Source organism: Lissotriton vulgaris, chromosome 8, assembly GCF_964263255.1.
Source record: "Lissotriton vulgaris chromosome 8, aLisVul1.2, whole genome shotgun sequence".
Taxonomy (NCBI): Eukaryota; Metazoa; Chordata; class Amphibia; order Caudata; family Salamandridae; genus Lissotriton; species Lissotriton vulgaris.
The window spans coordinates 208,452,699-208,474,748 of record NC_141696.1 but is presented as its reverse complement, the minus strand read 5'-3'; the positions used below and the strand labels follow the sequence as shown (position 1 = coordinate 208,474,748).

Genomic DNA, 22,050 nt, shown 5'->3' with positions numbered 1-22,050 from the left:
TGTTGGACACTGTAAATAAAGGCCTAAATTTAGAAATCCCATGGGAAAATGCGATTATTTGAAATATACGGAAACCAGGAATCTAAGATGTACCCACAATCATGTCACTAGTTAGGATTCAGACAGCGTATCTCTTTCCCATTCTTGTGATATTTTGAATTTAAAATCTTCACACTTGGCCTATAACTAGTCCTTATTACCCAATGCAATTTGTCTAACTAAATACCTATTTTGCAAAATATTCAATATAATGCTGTACCATTCTGCAACTCGGTGTTCACTCGATGTTCACTTGATCATGTTGTCATTTCTCGTTTGATCAATATCCTTTAGAGAATAAAATCGGTAGTAGCGAAATACACATTCATCAGCATGACTTTAAATGGAGAATCTTTATTTGTGCCCTAAATGTCAGTAAACAGTTGACAAAAGTAAACATAATCTTTTTCTAATATGGCGGCTGCAGAAACTGATGTTAGCCCGCCAATTAAGAAAAAGGTAGAAAAATATATGAACTAGGCACGTATATGGGTGAAAACATCCTCCTTCATTATGGCGGCCCTAGCCATTGGCGGAAGTCCGTCATTTATTACAAGTTCTGCTAGCGTATTCACATTCTCGCGATATCTTTATAAGGATACATTGATGCACGACACTCTAATGATGGCGTTTCCACATATGGAGTCTATGCCGCTGTAGCCGAATTTACAGGGGAGCGGACATATCTAAAGGTGAGCAACTTTACAGAACAGAATTAGTATAGTGCAATGGAAGCGCCACTGCAACTCATAACATGTTTTTTCTACAAGTCACGCTATGGGCGTGTATATCGATTTTCTTAGATAGCAAGTTGCACCGCTACCTGCAAGCGTCCAAATACGACTCCATAAATATTCATATGGGTTTCTTTATCAATTTACCAAGATAAATATTGCTATTTTCACTTTGTCTTTTGTAGACGCCACCAGTCTCCCCTCCACTCAATACGGGGGTTCTCATGTAGCAATTACCGTTTAGAGACAGCGAACTAAGTTTATATACAAGTAAGGACATTTTTAACAAACATAGTTACATTACAACTATGAGTGCAGGATTCTTCCGTGAACTCACAAATGGCTCTCGCGTATTGTTGACAGAGACCTGTAACAGCGATTTTGGAATATTAGGAGCAACTAGAGTCTTGTACCTGTTTTTGTTATCAAATTTCAGCAAACCATCAGGCCAAAAACAATAATATATATCTTGAAGTAAGAATGGCTTGATAGCACAGATAATAACTACTAGACATATTGATTAATCTAAACTAGACGAAGTTCATAACTTCTAAATATCCGTTTTTTGTGCTACCATGCAGATCAAAAACATTCCATTCCAAGGTGCATATATATTTAATACGTGTACTTCGAAAAATAAGAAAATTACCAGCACCATTTTTAAATTAGAACTGGAAGTAAGTATCAGTCAAGCGCTTAATAAATTACCAATGCTCCGCAAACAACTTAACTCAACCAGCTCTGTATAGATTGCCAAACTTGTCTCACAAACCCCCTCCCCTGTTTCCTCTTTTCTGTGTGATCATTCTAGCATGGAAACATATTCTCCTATTGCATAATCATACTTGGTTCACTACAAAAGAGTCCAGAAGCATTTACAGCATTATATGCAGCTTATTCATTTAATAAGTAAGTAATAGGACTGGACAAATATATTTTAAGTAAAATTGTACAACGTCTTAATGTGGAAATATGCTTATATGGAAATTCCTTGTTGGTCACCTTTTCTAGATAACCCTCGTCCAGTCAGATGTAATATTATCCAAGCACCTTACCAGTTTGTAAAGCCCCATATATGTGGGTGAGTAATGATGAACCCTGAATGAAGTAATAAACATTTCCAAGGCGATCCGAATTAACTTCATCATCTTGGATCTGTGATAACTCCACTATAAGAGCCCAATACAGGACTCTCACTAGATATGTTTATAAAAAGAAGCTTAGAGTCAACATATGTGAACGAACTATACTATCTAATTATAAGAACAAAATGAAATCTAAGACTCATTCAGAATAAAAATGATTCAAGTCAAAAGTTTAAGTAATATTCCTGGTAGACCCAATGTTATGGGCTTTGTTATTTGCTTCAACAGTTAATTTTTCTCTCTGTTTATTTTCTATTATCTATTTTCCTCTCTCAGTCTATATATTTCTTTGTTTTTCTTTTTCCTCTCTCAGTCTATATATTTCTTTGTTTTTCTTTTTCTTTTGATCTTGGTTCTATTTGATTGTCAAAGGTCCCCAATGCATCTTTTCCAGTCTGAATATATATCTGAGTAACAATCTGAACATGAATTAAAAATGAGTTTGAAATAATATAGGAACAACATGCAGCTAAATAGAAATGAGATCAATGGTGAGATAACAGGTCATAGTCAAACACATTTGTGAGAAATTGATGCCATGTATATATTGTAAATATAAATTGACCAATGTTAATAGTATGTATAGTAAATGATCTATGTGCCATGACAGGTTGTGTAAATAAATAATTTGCTGTTTTGCATTTTCTATTTTCTGTTTCACTTAATAGTTGTACAAATAGACGGTGTCCTGATGAAGGCAGCAGTGTCTCTATTCTGCCGCTTGCTGACATCAAATTATCCATTGTTTCGATAAAATTATTGTCTACCAATCATTATATCTCTCTGGTTTGAGCCAAATATACATGTATATAATCTGTGAATATAAAATGTAAATATACATGCATAATTTTATATAATTGTTGAATTCACACAGTTGAAAAAGAAAAGAATGAGCTAAATCATGAATCAATATAAAAAAGAAATGAAAATAAAATAAATATATATTTTTCTATATTATGTTCTAGACTATCTATATTTGCACCTAGAACATATATGTACTTCATACCGAGATTTAAAGCAGGCTCTGCCCAGTATTCATTTTGAATCTGTTTAAGGGTGTTTGGTATTACTGCCATGCACGGAACACCATGTGTTTTTGTGTAGATTGCAACAAAGACTGTACCCCAAGTGTCACAGTCCTCCAGGTGTGGTGCGATCCCCATTGGTAAACAGATTGTTAGAATCCTGTGTTTCTCATGAGGTGAACTATCGGGAAATATTGCCTCTATTTGAGTAATTTTTTTAGCTAACCAGAATGGAATTTGTTGCCTTTTTGTGGGTAATTTACTGATGTATGGTCTGTGGTGTTATTTTGTTTGTATTCCCCTGATTAGGGGTGTGCTGTGGAATTCTTATAGTAGGTTGGACTGTTAGAGTCCGCATGACATATTGTACCAATTGTCTATGTATTTTAATTAATTGTTTTAGCTGACCTAATAGTTCTACATCTGCCATTCTTTCAATGTCAGGATGTGGTGTATAGCTGGCCATGTTGCTCCTGGTCTACCTAGTGGATCGAGCCTGGTAATGTGATTTTGATGTTGTAGGGCGCCTTTAAACCAGAGCTGATGCTCTTGGTAAGTTAGTGGAATTTCAATGTCCTCGAAAGGAACGTATTCCGCTGGAGGTTCCTCTATCTTGTAGAAGTGTAACACATGTGTTGTTGGATTTGCTTCTGGGAAGATAATCCATGAATAAAATACCTCTGTCTGCCGATATTCATGTGCCTCTATGACAAATATCACCTTACCACCTCTCGATGATAGGCCATTTGTTATAAGCTTTATAGTGATAGTTTTCCTTAGGTTTTCTGAGATGAATATAGCATCTGCGTCGTCTTGTTGGAAACCTGTAACGTCTAACCCTGGTCAGGCTGCAGTTCTTGCAGCTCCACTGTTCTCAGTGTCGTTATTCGACATTTTGTTGACTGAAAGTTTGCAGAGCAAGTTTCAAGGAAACAAAGATAAGGTGCACAATATTTTGGAACACTGTATTCTTCAACGTTGAACAAACCGAAACTAATACATAGGATTTTCATCCTACTCAGTTATGCGGATATTTCATCCTTTAACCCACTCCAGACGTCTATTGGAGTATTTTACGGGAAAAAGGGGTCTCTGTGAAAAGCATGACTGAGTTACTCTAGTATCAAGCATTAAATTAGTGCCTTACCAAACGTTGGGCGCCATGTCGTGTAGTTCCTATATTCCCAATAGGCTCTGCTCAGTGGAATAATATATCATATAGATGTGACGTAGGACTTAGGTCGACTAGTTCTCTATCGAATATATTAAACTTAATTGTGAGTGCCAGCTAGCTCAGAGGTCACTAGAAACGTTCTCGAATAAACAAGAAGGGATTAGTTTCTGACTACCGCATAAACATGACAACTTTGTTTCCCAAGATAAAACGTATCTTCAGAGTCGTGGAAACAATAGATAGATATTTTACTCAGTCATTCGTGCATGCTTCGTTTCACCAGAGGTACAGAGAAATAGAGAGACTGACGTTTTCAATAAAAGTATTTATTGAACAGTCTTCTTTCTCATGCAGAAGACATGAACTGCTACAATCGTAAGACTGGCTGTAAAGTATAATACGTACAGCAAGAAGAGTATTATAAAATAATACTGTAAAAGCATGGTACGGTTTGTAAGCCATAAAATAAATACATAAATAAATAAAGACTAAAAGTACTCAACTGGTGCTTCTAAAATACGCCTTCCCCGATGTACATAACCTAAGGCTAGTATGAGGGAAGAAGTAAGTGTGGTGTAGCAAAAGTTTAGTATTCTTTTGCCAAGAATCTATCCAAGATTTCTCTTAGGGTCTAATCAGCTCCGTACCTTGGTTTAGAACGAAGGAGGTCTGGTATCTCTCTGTCTCCAGACTCGATTTCCCAACACCCCACAAGGGGAGCTTGGAAACACTGGAGCTGGATTTCTCGGCAAGAGAAAAGACAGCGTCTCTTTCAGTGCGTCTGCTGAAGGGTCTGCATCCTTCGGCACTTGCTCTAGCGAGATGCGTCGGGCAAGTAGATAGTCGAACTGCTCCAAACCACTGTGTGTTTGCTATGGCAAGTGTGGGCATATTTATACCTTGAAGGTGCCGAGTTTGACGTACAGTTAATTGCAAGTTTATATAGCGCTAGGATCGACTCCCGGAGGAGTATCTCCGCGCTTCGACCGCTGCGAAACCCTTCCTGGCTTCCCTGAGAGATGGTCCCTTAGTGGGTATCTCCAGGGTGAGACCAGGCATCCCCGGCGGTCTGGTGGGGCCGTTAGTGAAGATGAGGCAAGCTAATGCCCAGAGTTGCCGAGTGTGATCGCTGATCAGAGTGGGCACCGAGGCGAGAGAATTATCGAGTCCGCTGACCCTGGTCCAGAAACCTGCCGCGTCGGGAATCGAACCCTGGTCCCGGGCCGTCCTCTGCTCTCGGGTCTGCCGCCTCTAACCAGTGAGCCACACTACTTCACTAGACATGTTGTACATAATAACATCATCAAAGAGTCGTAGTTCTTTGAAAACTCCATGAGTTCTTGGACAAATTATTATTCAAGCAAGGGTAAGTCCCTAACTGCTGAAGCCGAGTTTTCCAAGAAATCGTTGTGGATTTTCGGAACTAGTGGAAGTATCCATGCCGTATTTGGACTGCCTGGGCTATGTCTAAATATGGTTATGATTTCTATGCCTATATAAGGACAAGGTGATTTTTACCTATATAAGGGCACGAATCAGGAAAATTACACTAGGGTACTAAAACGCTATACAACAGTATGGGTGAGTTATTGTCTAACTGGCTGTGTCGGTGATTGAGTGCATGTGTCAGTATGGGTTAGTAACCGGGTATTTGAAAGGCAGCATTGGAGAGTGATGGGGTATATGAGTATGCATGAGTGGGTGAATATGAGAGTGGCTTTGTTCATGAATTTGTGCTTCTGTCACTAACTGTATAGGTGAGTATGTGTTACTATTTGTATGAGTAAGTAAGTGGGTGTGGGTGTAACTGTCTTGGTGAGTAAGTGGCTATTTTATTAACTGTATTGGTGAGTGTCTAGGTGCTTGAGTAGTTCTGTGGCTGACTTACTCTGTGCATGAGTGCATGTATGGGTGCATGAGTGCATATATGGGTGTATGAGTAGCGTTTTCAATAGCTGTATTAGTGAGTGAGTGGGTGTATGAGTGGCAATATGGGTATACGAGTGTATGTATATGTAGATCTATGAATCAGTGAGTGAGTGTGTAAGTACTGGTATGGCTCAGTGAAATGTTTTGCAAATGATTGTATGGGAGTGGCAGCGGGTGTATAAAATATTCTATAGGGGTGTGAGGGAGTGAATCAGAGATGCTGTGGATGGTGTAATCACTGATAACAACAGTGTTGTCCTTAGAGATGTTATCAGTAATGTCACTGACCATGTCATGAGTGATGTAATATGTGATGTCATAAGCAGTGCATTGCGGGGGCATGAGTTATTGTTAACTCAGGTAACTACAAAAGCTGAATTTCTGTGGTTTTGTATGAGTAAAATCTGACCCTAACTATAACGTCCCTGTAACCTTTGGTTCTTTTAGTGAATTTCTAAGGTTTTTTAAATTCTATTTGCTAACTATAACGTCATTGTAACCTTTGGTTTTTTCAGTGAATATATATATACAAATATATATTTACTGGTTCCAGGGACGTTAGTGTTATAGTTAGACTCAGATTTCACTCATACAAAACCATTGAAATTCAGCAGTTATAAATACCTGAGCTAACTATAACTTACATCCCCGCAATGCACTGCTTATGACCTCACATATTACATCAGTCATGACATGGTCAGTGACATCACTGAGGTCATCATGCCCCTATCACCTCTGGTTTGTTCAGTGAGTTTCAAAGGTTTTTAAAATAATTTTTACTAACTATAATGTCCTAGTAACGTTTTGTTTTTTTACAGTGAACATATCTATACACACATCCACACAACCACTCGTATACCCACTCACATTTATCACTCATGACATGGTCAGTGCCACCAATCCAAAAGATTGTCACCCTGCTTGGCCACATTAACCTTGCCAACTTTCTCCCTGGCCTTGAAATTCATGCTCATGACCGCATCGCCAATTAAGACAATGTTCACTCTCCCATACCCTCCAGTTTAATTACTGGAGGCTACAATTCTTATCTCCAATGACTTAAAATTGAGACCCTAAATCCACAAGAACCAACAGTTCCTTCCCCCCACTGGTCATTTAACACTCCCGCATTCTAAATTGCCCAACATCAACATTTCCATCTCCATTATTAAAACTCTGTACAGGATAAGAAAGTAGTAGCATTTCTTTTTTACCACCATCTTGCATTTCAAATACTTCCCGAACCTTGTTGTTTTTGCACACACCAGTGTAATGCCCCTTCTTACCACAACTATGGCAGGTGGGATTGCTTGCAAAACAATTGGGGTTATTAGACAAATGGTTAGAGCGTCCACACTTAAAACATTTGAATTTTGAATCTTTTTCCTGATCCGCCCCTTTGGTCCAAACCGGTTTCTCAGTGGATTTCTTACTGTACTCAATAGCCTGCTTCCCTGAACCTGTACCAGTAATTCTCTCTAAAGTAGTTGGAAGTGTGCTCCTCATCTCCTTCACCAAACCAGAGGTGTGCTTCATCCCTTCCACAATGTCCATTGCCTCCTTCAGTATGGGATTTTTAGCCAAGAGCATTTCTTGTACTTTAGTGTCTTGGTACACCGCACAAAATGGTCTCATATCAGCAAATCTGCCAAGTTATCAAACTTGCACGTACGCACCAAACTCTTCAAAGAGGCCATGAAGTTACCTACCTTTTCTGCTTTTGCTTCTACACTTCTGGAAAAAGTATGTCTCTCCATAACAACCTAATGCTTGGGCCAAAATGTAGTTCCAACATCCTAAGTGACATCTCAAAGTCATCCCTAGGCTGACACTATTCATGCCCAAACGTATTCTCATCAGGGCTTTCATAAATGTTCAGAAACTCAATACCTACGTTGTGCAGCAAAATTCACTGTTTCCTGGCTGCAGAGAATGTCTTACATTATATGGAAATTAGACATGAGTCAAAGACTATCCTCCATTTCTTCCAAGGCAAAATAGGCTCCCCATCATCAAATAAGAACTGTGGAGGCTGTGACATACTTGAACTCCATTCAGGGGCAGAACATATCCTGCTGGGGCTCCTTGTCTCTCTTCTATCACAAATGTGCTGAAACCCTCCAGACAACTGTCAGACAGTAGTTTGTGAGAACAGCACTCTTCTAATGTATGCAAGGCACTGTGGAGGACTACCACATTGTCTTACAACATACACCTTTGTGCAATATTGTGGGGCATATTAGGTAATCTAGCCCTCAGTAAAGGTCTGGGCTAGGAGCGGGCCTGTTTGTCTTCATCATAGCACAAACACATCCAGGCTTTTTTATTTAGCGTGAACTCTACAGTTTAAAAAAAAACTGTGGCATACATACACCGGAATTTTATTTTATAAATGACTGAATACAATTGATGCATTTGGAAATGGACAACAGTACAATGTAAACTTACTTTTGTAGACAACCGGGAGAGGTATGCTTCATCCATGTTCTTCTTAAAGAATTCTTTTGATATGAGGATACATTCAGCCCCATTAGAAACCAAAGCCATACTAGGTGTGTCATCATAAACAGCATATGCCAGGCCCTGAGAATGAAATAAATAATACAGTGAAGGGCACAAAATATAGTACTCGAATGTAAATATTGTTCCCTTCAAACTAAAATGCTACATAAATATTATATTTAACTGAAAAATATATTGTGCTAATCCTATTAATATCCTATTGTATTCCTATTTAGAAACTAGTTTGAGTTAAATTGATGCTCATGTTGTCCCACTTCAGTTTTCTTGATATGCACTTACTTTTATATCAACAATATAAACATCAGAAATATGTCTATCTATAAAGGAGATGGTTTCATGGTCAAGAGCCTAAGGAGTAGATGCTCATAAAATGGTACCCATGTTTCATAAGCAACTTATCATTTGATAAAAAAGTGTGTCCTAAATTGTATTCACAAGAATATCACCCCAATGGTGCGGTGTATTTGTAAAGAATCTTTAGGCACTAATATTTATGCCAGAAGATATTTATGTTATCGCTGTTCTGACAAACACTCATCTTTCACTTCAAATCTTGTTTTCCAAGCAGTAGCTATATAAATACTCCACTAGCCGCGTTAGCAATACTGGCCAGACTGCAATCCGAATTCCACCTCAAGTATGGTCAACAGAACTGATAAAATGGCCTCCTTCTCTACAGCGGAGCTTCTAATATTGGTGGCCCAAATTGATCAGCACTCTACTTTCTCTCTGGAAAACAGTCAAAAGCTGTTGCAGTTGCCATTTCTGCTCCTTAATTGAGGTCTAACTGGTAATAGCACACTGGCAACAAAGCGTGGTTCGCTGATTCAAGTTTGCAAAGCCTAACCCTGAACAAACTCACATTCGCACTTACGGGTAACTCTCATTTGTTTTAGAAGAACTTATAATTGACACAATTTAAATTTACTTTTTTCTAGTTTCAAGTTTAAACTGTAGTTTATTTGGTTGACGAGGAAACTTAATACTTGATTATATACCTACAAAAGGTGAGTGCAAAAGTAAATTACATTTACAACACATGGCCCTAAACAACCTCTCTGGACTAAACTGAAGCATACAACATTGCTGCATTTATATGTAAATTTCCTATATTGGCAGTTGTTACAGAATATCAATACTCAGTACTAATTCTATTGTTTATGTATTTCAGGATTCAAGATACAAATAAAGACATCTTGCGGATGTACTGTGCAACCGATGAATCTGTTATTAGCTAAGTCTGTGTCACACCCACTGAACTTACACATGCAACTCTTGCACTGGAGACCATGCCTGGTTCCCACATCTTCAGATAGAAGGAGCTGATATAGTCTGAGCATCATGTAGAGGCATCTAATCTTTGGGTTACATTTATGGTTGATACCCATTGAATGTGTGCTTTGTATTTGTTTTGAAATGCCAATGAAATCTGGTTTAAAAAAAATATATAAACTTTGAGTTACGTTTGTAAATGCGATAGGCTAGAATTCCCTTTGGAGTCGGACTGCCTATGTCCAGATATTGAGCAGTAGAATTGTTGGTCGAATTAATAGTGGCATATTTTAGTTCTTCACATTCCTTTTGATTGAGCTGCCATTAAAATATCACCTTCCAAAATGTAGTGCAATGCTACTGTGTCCACCCACATATAACCTGTATTCAAACACTTTAAAGAGGTATTCCTATTGCCATACAGCTGCATCAGTGAGATTGTCACTGGTATATCTAAATACTTTAAAAATACATGAAGGATTAAGGAGCTTAATAGCTTCAGTAATAGACCTGGAAGAGGTGCCAGGAGGTGTACTGACCCTTTGCTGTGTGTTGCTTTGCTGGGTTGGCCTGCAGTTGCTTCTGTCTGTGGGTAGTGGAAAGGACTGGACTTGTTCTTTGCTGTGGTATCCTGTTTAAGAAGATTCTCCAAGGGTTTGAAGTACAGCTTGCATCCTGTTAAGAAGTCTCAGGGACACAAAGACTTCACCTGCAGCATCCTTGAACTCCAGTTCTGGGTGTTTTGACCTGCCTTGTGGTGCCAACTCAAGTTCTGGGCCCTCAGAGGTTGTTCCTGTTGCACAGAACTGAAGAAACCTAAAAAAAATATGCTTCGCCCTTCTTGCGGTTGGTTTTTATAACGTAGCGCCACAGTGAGGGAGAAAATGCCACTGCAAAGCCCCGTTTGGCAGAAACAACCACCAAACACTAAGTTTCACACGCCGGGCTCCAAAGTCCGAGACCTCCGCACCGACTCAGAAACAGGCCTTGGTGTGCAGATAAAAGAAATGGTGCATCTTAGGACCACAGCCCAAGAAATTGACACAGTGCCTGTTTGCTGCTTCTGTATCTACCTCTAGTGCATCCGGATTTTGACGCATTGCACTTGTGCTGCAAATTTTCCCAACGCAGCATGCGCAAACCATAACCATCATGGAACTGATGGATCACTTCCCTCTACAGTTTGGATTTGACACATCACTTCTCCTGCATACAACAGAACAGCCATATCACGTCCCCAAAGACCCAGGAACTGACGGATCGCTGTGTTTTCTGACGCTTCCCTCCTCAGCGGTCTGTTTTGCCTTGTGGATTTGACGCATTTGAGATTCTTTGTATAGAAATCACACATCCATAGATTTCTATAGACAGAATTGCTTGAATCCCTTCAAAAGTGATATTTTGCTAAATTTATCTTGGATTTTTGTCTTTTTGGTTTGTTTGGTTTAGATAATGGTACTTTATTTTTCTAAACTGGTCTGATGTTCATTTGAATTGTTTTAACTGTGTTACTGTGTGTTTGGGTAGAGATACTTTACACATTGACTCTGAGATAAGCCTGCCTTCTCGTTCCAAGCTACCAAGAGGGTGAGCAGGGGTTATCTAGGTGTGTCGCTCCTTTATCCTGACTAATTGGAAGGGTCCCTACTTGGACATGATGCAAACCACTGCTAACTAAAGAACCCAATTTCCAACAGTGGTAGGCAGCGGCGAGGATTTGGACTTGTATTTGTAATTGACATAGAGTGATCAGTGTACACTAATACTGATTGTAGACCATTACACAACCAGATACTCCTTTGTGATTTTTGACCCATTTTTGTGATAACATTAGAAGTATCCACCCACCATGTCTGTGAGTGGAAATCCAGCGAGTGAGGTTGCAGAGTTGAAGTTTGAGATTGAACTGTTGCACTCTTACAAAGTATATCCGTTCAGTTTTGCAAGGACTTTGGATGTCCCTTTAGAAGCTCTGCTAGGAAGGAGGAGCTGCATAAGGCCCTGAGTCCCTGGTGGGAACCGAGAGAACTGGGGAGGCTGAGAATGGGAATGGGAATATGGAATTGCAGAACCAGCAAGTGGGTTTTGGAGCTCAGGATCTGCCTGAGAAAAAACTGTTATTGGCTCATGAGTTAAGTTTGAAGGAGCTGGACATCAAGGCCAAGCAGGCGGATTTCCAGCTCAAATGGTGGCAGTGTGAAATCAGTGCAGTCAGGGGGAAGGGTACACATGTCAAATAATTTTTTACAGGATTTTATTAAGGGTAATGACCTACCAGCTTGGTTTACAGGATATGAGGCTGCCTGTCATAAGAATGAGGTCCCGAGGAAGCGGTGGGGGGGGGCCCTGTGGAAACACTTTGAGAAGTAGGGAAAGGACACTTACACAGCACTAGGGAGCTCAAATAACCTTATGAAGGAGGCTTTATGTATCAGATATGGGCTCACCCCAGAGCAGTATAAGCAAAAGTATAGATCTTGTAAGAAAGCTGATACCCATACTTGGTTGGAACATGTTAGTTATTTTACCAGAACATTGGATGGTTGGATAAAGGGCAGCAGGTTCACTGGCTATCAGGGGTTGTATGACTTGATTGCTTGGGAGCACTTATATATTCTTTGTTTGCCAGAGTTACGCCAGCATCTAATGGATAGTAAGCTGACTAACCCCAGGAAGCATGCTCAGAAGGGGGACCGCTGGACCGTTACCAGGATCCACAAGAGGTATGTGGAAGACTCAGCCAAGGATGGGCAGGGTCCCCAGCAGAAGAGTGAGGAGGAGATAGGAATTCTCTAAAGAGCCCCAATCCGAAGGTAAAGGTTTCCATCCCCCCCAGTGCTAAGTAACCTTGAATCTCTACAGGGATGCCTGAAGAGAGGGTTCACTGCAAGAGTTTTGCATGTGATCAGGAGGACACCTGAGGGGGGACCCCAGGTGTCCCTAGTACACACTGGTACCCACTGGTGCTCAGTCACGTGGGTTGGTGAGTGTAATGCTTGGGGAGGAGTTGGTCCCAGAGGATGGGTGGGAGACAGCTGAGTTGACCCATGTCTTGTTATGAGCCTTAATGTACCCCAATACAGGCCTAGGTAGCTGCAAAACCTTTTACCGACATTTTGTCCTATCCTGCTTTACATAACAGCTCTGGCGCTGACCTTTTACCTAGTTATGTGCCGAATAAATGCTGTGTGGTTTTCTTCGAAGACTAGCCTAATTTATTATGCATGAGTATTCTTTGTATCATATCTTAATCCCCTGCCTAATACATACGCAGCAAGATTACCATCTTCTGTATAATTACTCTATACAAAAGTCACCGCTAGAGTCATCCTTGGACGACAGGCCTACTACACATAATGGCAAACCATTGCGTATTAGGTAGAACCCCTGAGGGCACCTTTTGGGTATAAAAGAACCACATCTTCACCGGGGAACCAGAGGAGAAGCTTCCATGCTGACAGAAACTCCAGCATGCAGTGGTCTGGCATCAATTGTGGGGTGGCCAACTAGAGACCAAGACAGATTACTTTGTTCACTCCCATTAGGTTATTGGGTTGGCTCTTTCTTAGAGGGATTCTTGGCTTTACACCCACATACAAAAGGGGTCTAGGTTCTGACCTCACAGATAGAGACAATCACATATATTGTTTCTTGTTGCCCTCACACATCCCAAGGGGTGTCATGCTTCATCATTGGGTGTTGCTCCTCGTTGTGCCGGTGCTGCAATGCCCTACGGGTCCCCCGAAAGGTCACTTTTGCGGAGATCTTTTAACTACGCCGTATGATGAGTGAGGGTGTGAGACTTTCTCCCCTATTATTTTTCTTTGTGGACCATAATGGCGTCCTTATAGGAACAGTCACCCATTTTTTGGCTCTATAGGTAGCAATTGGTGCCTGAGGAGCAGGTGTTCCCCAATATATTTCACCCTGTAGTTGCAGCGGACAACTCTGATTGCCTGTGAAAGGTGATGCAGGTTCCCTTTGAAAGGGGGGGCTCAGGTACCTTAAGAGTAGTTTTGAGTCCAAGCATGCCTGTTGATTGACTGCTTGGCAATGACCTTAAGAGTTCCCCTTCAGAGATAGTTGAACACTCACCTTATATGGAGATGTTGGGTCTGCCTGAGTGGGTGTGTGTGACTACTCAGTCTATGGCAGCCAGTAAGGGTGATCAAGAGGAGCTGTAACCTGGACAGTCTATGGCAGCCAGTAGGGGTGATCAAGAGGACCTGTAGCCTGAAACAGGGGCCCAGGTGCCTTACAGAAAAACAGGAAGGCATGGGAAACCCGCCGCAAAAGTTCCCACAGTCCAGGAGGATGCTGACCTTGAAGGGAATGCCCCGGACCCATACCTAATCATTTGGCGTTCAGAAATTGAAAAGCACTCGTCCTGAAGACATGGCTATTCTCTTATATTTAGTTTGACTGGGTTATCAGTGACTAGCAGCTCGGTTATCGCCGAGACTTCTCTTTTGGTATTGGAGCCATGTATAAGCAAACATAACATTAACATTAACTTTAGACTGAGCTGACCCATTGGCAGCAGGACGAGGGTCCCACCAGGTAGGAGTTCTGTAAGGAGCAGAGAAAGTGCCTACTCTTGTTGGTTTGTGCAGCAGGCTGCAAAACAGGCCGCCGGCGATCAGTCTGGATCACATTGGATCTACTTGAAGAACGGCCTCCTGTTCAATGATACTATGGTTGTCGAGCTTAAAGTCAGCCCATTTGCTGGTGGTACCCTATTGCTTCAGTGCCTTGCTACTAGGGGCCAAATGTAGGTAAATCCGATTTACCGACTTTTAAATACCGAGTCATACCGATTCGGTATTTAAAAGTCGGTAAATTGGAAGGAGGCAGATGTAGGTAAAAAATTTCCGAATCTGTCAGAGTCGGTATTTACAGATTCTGTAAATACCGATTCTGTATTTCCCATTGATTCCTATGGGCCTTGAAGCCCATAGGAATCAATGTGAAATACAGATTCGGAATTTACAGAATCGGTAAATACCGAATCCTGCAAGGGTGCAGGGGGTGTCACTTTGACACCCTCTATCACCCCAATTCTGGACTTGTGTGCAATGTGGCACACAGATAAGGGCATGTCTGTGTGTCACAGTGCACAGGTGTGCATGCACAGATGTGCATGCACACCTGAATTCGGTATTTTATCACCCAATAGGATTGGGTGGTAAAATACAGATTTTTAAGGGCCTGTGGCACTCTTAGGAGTGCCACCTACATATGGTTTTTCCGAATCGGTAAATATACCGATTCGGTATTTTACCTATTCTGTAAATTTACCGATTCAGTAACTTTACAGAATCGGTAAAATATAGGCCCCCTACATCTGGAAACCCAAATACCGGTCGGTAACGGCCGAATTCGGCTGTTACCGACTGGTATTAGGGCTCCTACATCTGGCCCTAGGTGTCAGAGAGCGTACCTGAATTCCCTTTGACTCCGTGGAGACAGATGACCAGAAGGTTCTTGCTATTGATGATAAATTCCCAACTCCCCTACACCCCTGCACCCAGAGTACTCTGAGCCCAGGAATGAAAGGGAAAGGGGAAGTGGATAACGAACAGAGAGACTGCCACACATATATCTCCTACTCTTCGTTCAGGAAGATCGTCTCCTGCAAAAGTAAGCAAAACATTACTACAGTTCCCACTAATGCTGGCACCTTCTTCTAACTCTCACTTTAGTTCTCAACTTACAAGTACCTGAATGAGTGTGGACATGAGCCTCTCTCTATGTAGATTGGAATACAGGATTAGACTTAGGAGTACAAGTAGGATATGAATCCAATCCAGCATTGAGTTCGAAGGAACCTGGAGATGTACCGCTGCTGTAATTCTCAGGTGGTATAATACTGTAAATCTATATGCATATCAGGCTATACACTACTATACTTGCTGTCATCATAGGTGCGGGAAGGATGATAGTCTAACCGCTGGTATTCTCCACAAGAATCTCTAGCACAAGGTAATTGTCTTTATCTCAAGGATAACAAGTCTTTCTCTGCTGTAATTCAAAGTCTTTCACTGGGAATGCCAATGACGCTCAAGAGTTCATAGGTGCTAACAGAAGGACACCCTGCTGAGGCGAAATGTAATGAACACTCGCAATGACAGTTCAGAAGAGCAAATTGGCTTCAAAACGAGGAGAGCGCTGTCCTCTTACCTCACTCTAGTAGACTTGACTGAAACGAGGAGAAGTCCTACCAGAAGCGGAGGCGATACTGCGCAAACTGCTGAGGTGAATTTAGAACTGGAACGAAGACGAAAACGCGCTACAAGGACTGGATAGTCTAGCGCCCAACAATGCTGAGGGTCGAGGAAGATTAGAATCCAAATGCTGACTGGAAAATAACTATGAAAAGACGCACTTGTATAGAAGCGTCTTACTCTCGGGAATTAGACCGTTGAAGTGCGCAGAGCGAAGGGCTCGAGCGCACAAAATGGCCGCCACGAAAGACTAGAGCGCTAACACAACTAGTCAGTGGCACAATCAGGAAATGAGTCAGTACTCCTTGATTGCGCTACAAGTTGTCTCCAAAGGCCGGCAGAAAGGGTGTAGTTGGAACCAATTCTAATCTTAAGGCGAACCCTAGGTGCCGAATTCTCCACCCCCCGCTGGGACCTGATAGTACCCCCCACCAAAGCCCCCTCTCTAGGCTTTTGAGGATATGCCTTATGAAACTCAGCTACCAGTCGTGGGGCGTGAACATTCTTGCTTGGTTCCCATGATCGATCTTCAGGACCGAAACCCTTCCAATCTACCAGATAGAACAAGGTGTTTCTTCTCAATTTGGAGTCCAAAATTCTCTTAACCTCAAACTCTTCTGCAGATTGGACTTGCACTGGAGCAGGGGGATGCGAACGTTGCAATCCTGGAGGATTACGTTTGATCAAGGAAACATGGAAAGTGGGATGAATTTTCATAGATTTGGGAAGAGCCAACCTAACACTAACAGGATTGACCATGTCCACCACTGGATAGGGACCCACAAATCTAGGCTGAAATTTCCTGTTTCCTTTCAATCGCATATATCGAGTAGAAACCCACACCAAATCCCCTGCCTCAAATTCTGGACTCTCCCTTCGCTTCTTATCTCCTTGCTTCTTATAGCTCTGTTTTGCCTTAACGAGATTTTCTGATGCTGACTGAAAGGCTTTATGCAGATCTTGGATCACCTCTTCTGCTGCTGGGACGTCTACTTCCACTCTACCCATTAACATATTTGGATGTCTGCCTGAATTAAGGAAAAATGGAGAGTAACCCGTGGCAGAGTGGACTGAATTATTGTAAGCAAACTCCGCAGTACTTAATAAAGAGGGCCATTCTCCCTCTTGATCCATCAAATACAGGTGAAGGTACTGCTCCAAGTCCTGGTTCACCCTCTCCGTCTGTCCATCTGTCTCCGGATGGAAGCTGGTGGACAGACGAGAATCCACCCCCAGACCTCTCAAGAAAGATCTCCAAAATCGAGAGACAAACTGGGAACCTCGATCTGAGATTACAATCTTAGGGATTCCGTGCAGCCGCACAATATGCCGAACTAACAGGTCTGCTAACTGAGAAGCTGTCGGAAGACTCTTTAAGGGAACAAAATGACTCATTTTAGTGAACTGGTCAACCACCACCCAAATTACTGAATAGCCCTGACTAGAGGGTAGATCTACAATAAAATCCATGGAAATGGTATGCCAAGGAGAGGGTGCTACGGGCAAAGGCCTAAGTAACCCTTGGGGGGGCTGTCTAGAACTCTTCCCTTTTATACACGGTTCACAAGTGGCGATGTGCTGCCTAACCTGTGCTTCCATGCCTGGCCAAAAATACATCCTCTTCACCAGTTCCAAAGTCTTGACTGCTCCCTTATGACCTGCCAATGGATGATCATGAAACTGCTGAATGATTAATGACTGTAACTCTTCAACTGGAACAAACAGTTTCCCTTGACAGTAGGGTTTCCCGTCTCTGAGTTCTCTTTCAGGACCTTCCGCAACCCAGTTAGAGAATTCTTTTCCTTGGAAGGCTTCTCGAACCTGCTTTTCCAACTCATCCTCAACTATAGCTGCTACGATTTTATTCTGTGGAATGATGTAGCCTTCTTCCTTCTTGTCCGTTACATCTCCCAGACTCAGCCGAGAAAGGGCGTCAGCTTTTCCATTAGCCGATCCAGGTTTGTAAGTCAATACAAAGTCATAGTCTGCGAAGAAGAGGGACCATCTCAACTGACGAGGGGAGAGTGTTCTGACTGACTTTAAGAACTGCAGATTGCGATGATCTGTGAACACTGTGATGACATGTCGAGCCCCGAGCAGATAATGCCTCCAAACCTTAAAAGCTTCTTTGACAGCCAAAAGCTCTTTGTCAGAAATGGGATAATTTATTTCAGCAACTGTGAGTTTCCTTGAATGATAGGCTACAGGATGTAATTGTCCCGTCTCTTTCTGTCGTTGAGATAGAATGCCTCCAATTGCAAAATTGGAAGCGTCAGCTTCCACAAAAAAAGGTTCTTTCAAATCGGGGTGTTGCAAAATTGGTGCAGATACAAAGGCTTCCTTTAACTGCTGAAAAGCTTCTTCAGGTTCTTTTCCCCAGACAAAACGCTCCTCCTTCTTTAGGAGCCGAGTAATTGGTCTGACTTTTTCAGAGAAATTCTGAATAAATCGCCGATAAAAATTGGCGAATCCCAAAAAACTCTGTATTTCTTTGATGGAGCGGGGAGCAGGCCAGGACCTGATGGCTTCCAGTTTTGACTGATCCATGTTGACACCTTCGGGAGAAAGTATGAAACCTAAAAATTCCACCTTGGTCGAATGAAACACACATTTCTCCAGTTTCACATACAGCTGATTCTTCAGCAGACGCTCTAGAATGACACGAACGTGTTGTACATGATCTTCCATGTTGTTAGAAAAAATGAGGATGTCATCAATATAGACAACGGCAAAACGATCCAAAAATTCTCTTAAGAGGTCATTGACAAAATGCTGGAAGGCTGCAGGTGCGTTGCATAACCCAAAAGGCATGACCTGATACTCGAACAGACCTAATCGTGTGCGAAAGGCCGTCTTCCATTCTTCCCCCTCTGCCATTCGCACCAAATGATACGCTCCTCTCAAATCCAGTTTTGTGTAGATTCTAGCACTCTTCACTTGATCTAGGAGTTCCGAAATGAGAGGCAGAGGATATCGATTCTTTTTTGTGACCAAATTTAACGCTCGATAGTCGATGCAAGTTCTCAAGGTTCCATCCTTCTTAGGAATAAAAAAGAGGGGGGATGAAACTGGCGACTGAGAAGGTCGGATAAAACCACTCTCCAAATTTTGTTCAATATATTCTTTAAGATGCTGGTTTTCAGGCTCCGAAAGGGCATAAATGCGACTACAAGGTAACGTGGCTCCAGGTTCCAATTCGATCCGACAATCGTATTCCCGATGGGGCGGTAATTTCTTGGCCTCCTTTTCGTTGAAGACCTCCTTCAGGTCAAGATAGACTTCAGGAATTTCAGGAACTTCCACCACACACACCATGGGCATTTGGTTTGCCAGATGAGCAGACATAGTCGTCAGTGAAACCTCTGTCGATGCATGAAAACAATGTTCTGTACAATATTCAGAGGTCATTTCAACTGTACGTTTTGCCCAATCTATCTTTGGGTTATGTTCCGAGAGCCAGGGGAGCCCCAAAATCATTTGAAACTGTGGGGCATCAATGAGGTTAAAACTAATTACACTTTGATGTTCCTCTGGACCAATGACAGTAATAACCTCAGTGTCAAACACAATAGGGCCTGACGACAACTCGGTTCCATCCACTGCACGCACAGGTTCTGGCTTTAGTTTCTTCTCAAACTGGATTCCCACCATTTTGGCAAATTGAAGATCACAAAAATTCCCCGTGGCTCCTGAATCCAACATTATAGAAACCCTTTCCTTCCGACCTTTACCGAACCATATAGTACAAGACAAAAGCAAATGTGGAGCCACAGCCTGTCCTTCATTTGCTAGCAACTGAGTCTGGGGAGTTGTCTCAGGGGCTGCTCCCACCAGTGCAACTCCGTCTACTGGTGGAGCTTGTCTTTTACCCATGAATTGGTCTTTGGCTTCTTTGGGCAGTCTTTGACAAAGTGACCTGGCTGACCACAATACATGCATAATTTTCCTAAGCGTCGCTTTTCTCTCTCCTCCTGAGACAAAGGGCCACGAACCGCTCCAATCTGCATGGGTTCCTCACTGGAATGAGCTTCACTATTCTTAACAGGCTCAGAACGAACTCGATCAAAACGTGGTGGAAAGGGCTTGACTTCTCTTCGTTTCTCACACCGACGTTCCGCTTGCCTTTGATCAATCTGGAGGACCAAGTCGATTAACTCTGAGACATCTGTAGGTCTTCTAGGAATTTGGGACAACCCATCCTTTAACTCATCTCGAAGGCCTCTATAGAAAATTGCCGCTCTTTTTGCTGCTGGCCAATTTGTCTCCACAATTAACTTGTTGTATTGTGCCAAGTAAGCAACTAGTTCTCGGTTTCCTTGTTTTAGATCCAAGAGCTCGTTATCAGTGGTCTGAGAAATTGTGCGACGATCAAAGATTCGAAGAAACTCAGCCTTGAAGTCTTCAAATTTATACAATACTGGATCATTAGAGGAGACCAAAGGCAATGACCACGCTGAGCATCTCCACTAAGATAGGACAGCACAAACGCCACTTTGGACTGATCTTCTTTAAATAAAATGGGCTTGCAGAGGAAATGCAAGGAACACTGGGTCAAAAAAATTTGAGCCTTATGCGGATCCCCTTGAAATCTTTCGGGTGGGGCCAAAGGAATGGTAGGGGACATAGCATGGACAACTTGCGTAGTTAACGCAGACGATGTCGAAGAGGTAGGAGTAAAGGTAGGAGCCTTAAGACCTCCGAAATTTGGACTGGGACTCACAGAAAGTTCTTCCACCCGCTGCCTGAGGTAACTCGCCTCCTGATTAGACTTTCTAACCTCTTCCCTGGTTTCACTAAGCTGCTTTTGCAAATCTTCCAGGATAGTTGCTAACGCCTTCACATCTAAACCTTCTGCCATGCTGCCCAGACGGAGAGAAATGTTTAAGGCACTTCAATCTGTCAGAGAGCGTACCTGAATTCCCTTTGACTCCGTGGAGACAGATGACCAGAAGGTTCTTGCTATTGATGATAAATTCCCAACTCCCCTACACCCCTGCACCCAGAGTACTCTGAGCCCAGGAATGAAAGGGAAAGGGGAAGTGGATAACGAACAGAGAGACTGCCACACATTTATCTCCTACTCTTCGTTCAGGAAGATCGTCTCCTGCAAAAGTAAGCAAAACATTACTACAGTTCCCACTAATGCTGGCACCTTCTTCTAACTCTCACTTTAGTTCTCAACTTACAAGTACCTGAATGAGTGTGGACATGAGCCTCTCTCTATGTAGATTGGAATACAGGATTAGACTTAGGAGTACAAGTAGGATATGAATCCAATCCAGCATTGAGTTCGAAGGAACCTGGAGATGTACCGCTGCTGTAATTCTCAGGTGGTATTCTCCACCCCCCGCTGGGACCTGACACTAGGTCTGGCTCATGATGTGCCTTTGTCAGAACATTTTGGGCAGGTCAATACCTTTGACAGGATTGTCACCCACTTCTTTTGGCCACAAATCCAAAGGCACATTGATGCACATTCTAGGTATTGCCAACTTAGCAGGAAAGTGGTAAGAGTGGGAGGAAAGTGAAGGCTCCTCCCCAAACCTTTCCTGTGATGAGCACCCCTTTTGAGCAGGTGAGAATTAATTTCTTTTGACAGCCCCAGGCAACAGCTACATCATTGTTCCTGGTGCACCATGCCACCCAGAACAATGATGGCTACTGTGGTGAGCCGATCATTGATGGGGATCTTTTCACATGTGGGTTTATCCAGATAGGTGGTATCCGACTGGGGTGCCACCTTCATATCCAAGTATATGACGTCTCTGTGGGAGGAGTGTGATGTAACATACAAGTTCACCACTCCTTACCACCCCCAAGGTAATGCTTTGGTTGAGAGATTCAACCGAACCTTGAAAGTCATGATTTAAGGGTCTGGCAGAACCCATGAGGCATAAGTGGGACGTCTTTTTGCCATGTCTTCTCTTTGCTTACAGGGAGCCACTGCAGAAATCCTTAGTGCTCAGCTCCTTTGAATTGCTGTGT

At 42.3% G+C, this 22,050-nt stretch overlaps 1 protein-coding gene across 1 annotated transcript in view; it reads right to left on the bottom strand.

The window, feature by feature from the left end:
- Positions 1–22,050, bottom strand: part of LOC147696883 (cyclic nucleotide-binding domain-containing protein 2-like) — a 636,311-nt gene that overhangs the window by 21,025 nt on the left and 593,236 nt on the right. The window contains exon 14 of the mRNA XM_086933251.1: positions 8,495–8,629. Coding sequence (XP_086789377.1) covers positions 8,495–8,629 — 135 coding nt within the window. The remainder of the gene's footprint in view (positions 1–8,494; positions 8,630–22,050) is intronic.